Source organism: Zingiber officinale, chromosome 6B, assembly GCF_018446385.1.
Source record: "Zingiber officinale cultivar Zhangliang chromosome 6B, Zo_v1.1, whole genome shotgun sequence".
NCBI lineage: Eukaryota > Viridiplantae > Streptophyta > Magnoliopsida > Zingiberales > Zingiberaceae > Zingiber > Zingiber officinale.
The window spans coordinates 107,131,258-107,135,696 of record NC_055996.1 but is presented as its reverse complement, the minus strand read 5'-3'; the positions used below and the strand labels follow the sequence as shown (position 1 = coordinate 107,135,696).

The 4,439-nt window shown below is 38.1% G+C and overlaps 1 protein-coding gene across 1 annotated transcript; it reads left to right on the top strand.

Annotated features, from left to right (window-relative positions):
* The first annotated feature begins 739 nt into the window (after positions 1-739).
* LOC121988757 (deoxymugineic acid synthase 1-like) lies at positions 740-3,006 on the top strand. The gene is made up of 4 exons (XM_042542359.1): positions 740-1,097; positions 1,949-2,192; positions 2,280-2,459; positions 2,602-3,006. Exons 1-4 carry the CDS (start codon positions 778-780, stop codon positions 2,824-2,826), a joined length of 969 nt encoding a protein of 322 aa, XP_042398293.1. The 5' UTR covers positions 740-777; the 3' UTR covers positions 2,827-3,006.
* The last annotated feature ends 1,433 nt before the right edge of the window (positions 3,007-4,439 follow it).

The window sequence follows — 4,439 nt, the reverse complement described above, 5'->3', positions numbered from 1 at the left end:
AATTAAATACTTTTATAAATACTTTAAAGAAAAATCGTACTTCTTACTTTTTTATTCATCTTAAGTGTGAATAATAAAATTAAAATATTATATTTAATATTTATGATAGATGATAGCTTAATAGATTGTTGATTTAAATTTGTAATAGTTCGAATAACTTAATAGACGAGTGGTAAACATAATAAATTCAGAAATCAATTGATTGTTGACTATCCATATAATCGTCCATTACTAATAAATGAATAGTCGATTATTTATAAAAGAATAATATAATAAAAGATAATTATGTATTTAGGTAAATAAATATAAAAGTTAAGCCTACTGAAATCTAGATATTTTATTGATAGGGGGAATGTGAAGGCCACTCGGCTTAGATTTTATTTTTGGCGATAGATTCGACGTCGTCGGAGGAATATTACGATTGGTGGTGGATAGCCAATAGGTCGCATTAGCGTTTTCTACACGTGATTGTTTATCCAGTTATTTGCATCAGCAATGACTAAAAACGGATGTTAACGTGACCACCAAATCTCTTCTATTTTTCGAATGCAAGAAAATATCTAGATTTCAATTTGAAAGAATCTAGGGAGACATATATTTTTATATTATTATTATTATTTAAATAGCGTGGATAAACGGCGGAAGGGACCGGAGGGGACCACTGGCCAGAGGATCTGCCGTCAGCGCGGCATGTCACGTCGCGCACGGATGTGTATAAAAACCCAACTCTGCTCGCAGCCTCTCACCTCCATTTCCACAAGCAGAAGAAGGGCATCTATGGCGATCCCGATCCATGAGGTGCCCCTGAGCTCTGGCCCCAAGGCCATGCCCTGCATCGCTATGGGCACCGCGACCTTCCCTTGGCCGACGACCTTCGACGAGACTCGGGACGCCATACTCCAAGCCATCAAGATCGGCTACCGCCACTTCGACGCCGCCTCAGTCTACTCTTCGGAGTGGCCGCTAGGCGAGGCCGTAGCGGAAGCGCTCCGATTGGGGTTCATCGCCTCCCGGGACGAGCTCTTCATCACTTCCAAGCTCTGGGTCCGGGACGCCCACAGCCATCTCGTGCTTCCTGCCTTGCAAAAGTCACTCAGGTAAACGATTTATTTGTGAATTAGTCGGTGCAAATTAAAAATCTATTCTTGCCGCTTCTTGAATCGAGTTTTTGCATTATTTTCTGTTTGAGATAGTTTTTAAATGCCTGTTTGCAAAGATTTTTCCCTCTTAACATAATCTGAAGTCTTTTGGATAGTAGAACCGAGTCTAGTGAATTCAAAACTCAATTCTTGTATTTAAGGAAATAAATGGAGGAAGCATTCTCTCCAGCTTATTGAGGGTGGTTTTCGGCATGGCCTGTTCCACAGCTGCTGCGCAGGTGTTGCTTGAACCAAGCCTTACTGGGCTAGGGCCAACTTAATCTTGAGTGAAACATGACTCTTTATGTTTATAAAGAAGAGGAACATGAAATAAACTACACACAAATTTTTGTATTTATAAGTACAAAACTAGCTTAGAGAGTATAGGGAACTCACGACTTTTAGTTAATAATTGGATATAGAAACTAAATTAATCTAGCAAAGGAATGAAATCAAAAATCAACTTTTGGTGATCAAAAAGTATCAAGTTTTTTATACTATTTTTGTGCTATCATTAGCCCATGGGAAAAAAACAGCAAGATTATGGCCTACTCAAAAGTTAAATTTCATGTTCTGCTGGAGAAAAAAAATCTGACCATTAGTTCTTTATCATTTCAAAGAAAGAAATCACATGAATTGAATTCCTAAAAGGTTCTGCGTTAGATAAGTCCTTATAGGTTCTGTGTTATATAAGTCCTTATAATTGTACTTTATTTAAATTTATTCATCACTTTTTGAAACAATATTTTGTATTATGCCATGCTACCCAAAGACGGTTCATTCCCTCTTCATTGTTTAAATCTTACCAGGAGCCTTCAGTTGGAGTACCTTGATCTCTATCTCATTCACTTCCCCATTAGCGCTAAACCGGAAGGCCCTCCCTTACCAATTTTAGAGGATGAACTAATGCCCCTAGATATAAGTTCGGTATGGGCAGCCATGGAGGAGTGCCAAACGATGGGGCTTACCAAATCCATTGGAGTCAGCAACTTCTCCATCAAAAAGATTGAGAAACTGCTCTCTACTGCCACAATTCCACCTGTGGCCAACCAGGTTTACATACAAAACCTACAAATTTATTCTTTAGATTCACTTTATTATGTTTAGATTCAATTAATTTTTTACTAATAAATGCATAAGGTGGAGGTGAACCCTCTTTTCCAACAAAAGAAGCTGAGGGAGTTTTGCAAAGCTAAAGGCATTCAACTCTGTGCTTACTCACCGTTGGGAGCTAGAGGAACAGCCTGGGGTCAAGATTGGGTTATGGAGTGTGAGATTCTGCAACAAATAGCCAAAGCTAAAGGAAAGACTCTTCCTCAGGTAAATGAGACTAATGTTAATGACAGTCCCAATCATAGGTGACTATAAAAATTTTATGAGCCTTACAATAACTGATCAAATATTTAAAGATTGAAACTACTTGTCTCAAAACTTGTTGTATAACTCGATGTTTGTATGATAGATATGTTTGAGATGGGTTTACGAGCAAGGAGACTGTGTGATAGTGAAAAGCTTCAATGAGAAAAGATTGATGGAGAATTTGGACATCCTGGACTGGGAGTTGAATGAAGAAGAGAGGGAGAGCATCAGTAGGATTCCTCAGCGCAGAGGAAATCAATCTACGTTCATGGTCTCAGAGAATGGACCCTATAAGTCTATCGAAGAGGTATGGGATGATGAAATATGATGAAGGATTAGTTAAATGATTTGAATTTGTTTTTGATGTATGTAAGTTTATTGTATGATATTAAAACCTCCACTGACAACTCCCCTTGGCTGAGTAAAGATGAAGGAGGTCTAAAATAATATGTGGTTCATAAATTTATACGAATCTTATAGTAATACTATTGTTCCTCCATTATAGCAACCAAAGAGTAGGTGCTGCAGATGTGTTTTATTAAAAAAAAAATGATAATCCCAATTAATCTCATTGATTATCTCTAAAATGTCCGGTCCGGTGCAATTGTGTTTTATTAGATACTGCAAGATATGATTCTGCTGTTTATAATGGATTTGTCGTTCCTTCCGCTGCTGCTGATGTTGTCTTGGTGCCAATCATCCTCCTTCTTGGTGTCACCATGGATCAGATACACCAGCAGTGTGCTCAGGTAGTTTCCAATGCGGCACTCCTGTGAACAAAAATAGCTCTACAGCAAGTTCCTGCTAGCCCAAGATCTAGAACTAAACTTGTGAAGGAAACAATAAAGAAACATAGGAGAATAGAACAGAGTAACGTGCAACAAGCAGAGGAAATTTTACTAATATTGAAAAACTCCTGACTAACTTGAATTACACCCATGAAGCATAAATAGAGAACAAGTTTGAATCATTACTACTTATCTTTTCCACATACAAATTTGAAGTAGACAAAACAAATAAATCATTTACTCTCTTACCGGTGTGAACAACATCAGCTTTCAACTCCTTGATATTCCAGAGAAACTTCACATCATGGGGTCCGAATGGCATAAAATGGCCAACATCAATAACATTTTCCACTAAAAACGTATTCTTACGCATGCTCAGACCATGGTATGCATTGTCAAGCGTTATCAGGTCCTGGTGCTTCCCATTTATGATCACTGTGTCTTGATTTTTCACTTGATGGACTGTATTATTAGTTGTAACAATAGCTTGATGACCACTGTATTGTCGAAGGTTAGAGAATTTTTCGTCATCCCCAGTGAGATGATGCCCACAACCCGAGTCATCAATCCAATCCTTGCCAAAGTTGATCAAGTCCATAGCATCGATAGTCTTCTTTCGCCATAAAACATTTGCCCCAATCTTCTTCGTCTTCAATCAACTCAGTACCAGCCATTACCTTCCTTTATCTTTACTCGACAATTCTTCTTTATATGACCAATTTTTCTCCACCGATAACACTGGACGCTTTTCCTACCGGATTGATTTAGAGAACAATCTTTTTCAATGTCAGAAATCATATCCTTCTTATTTGCCATCCCCCTATAATTCTTCTTCCTCATCACAAGAGCAGCTCCTTTTGATTCCTTCAAAGAGACTTTAGCCATTTCTTGGCCAAGGATTCTTGGGATAATAATAGACTCTCTAATTCCTCCAAGGATGGTTGTTGAGCCTAACCCTGGGCTAACGTTATGAATGAAATGTATTCTGATCTTAGTCCACAAACAATATTTCTCCGAATTCAAGCTTATGAGATAGCTTCCTCTGGATTTAACAAGGAAATCTCCGAACAAAGATTCTTAACTTTCAAGAAGTACTTTGAGAGAGAGAGATTACCGTGAGTAGCTTTCGCTAAATCATTTTCCAAGTGCTGCA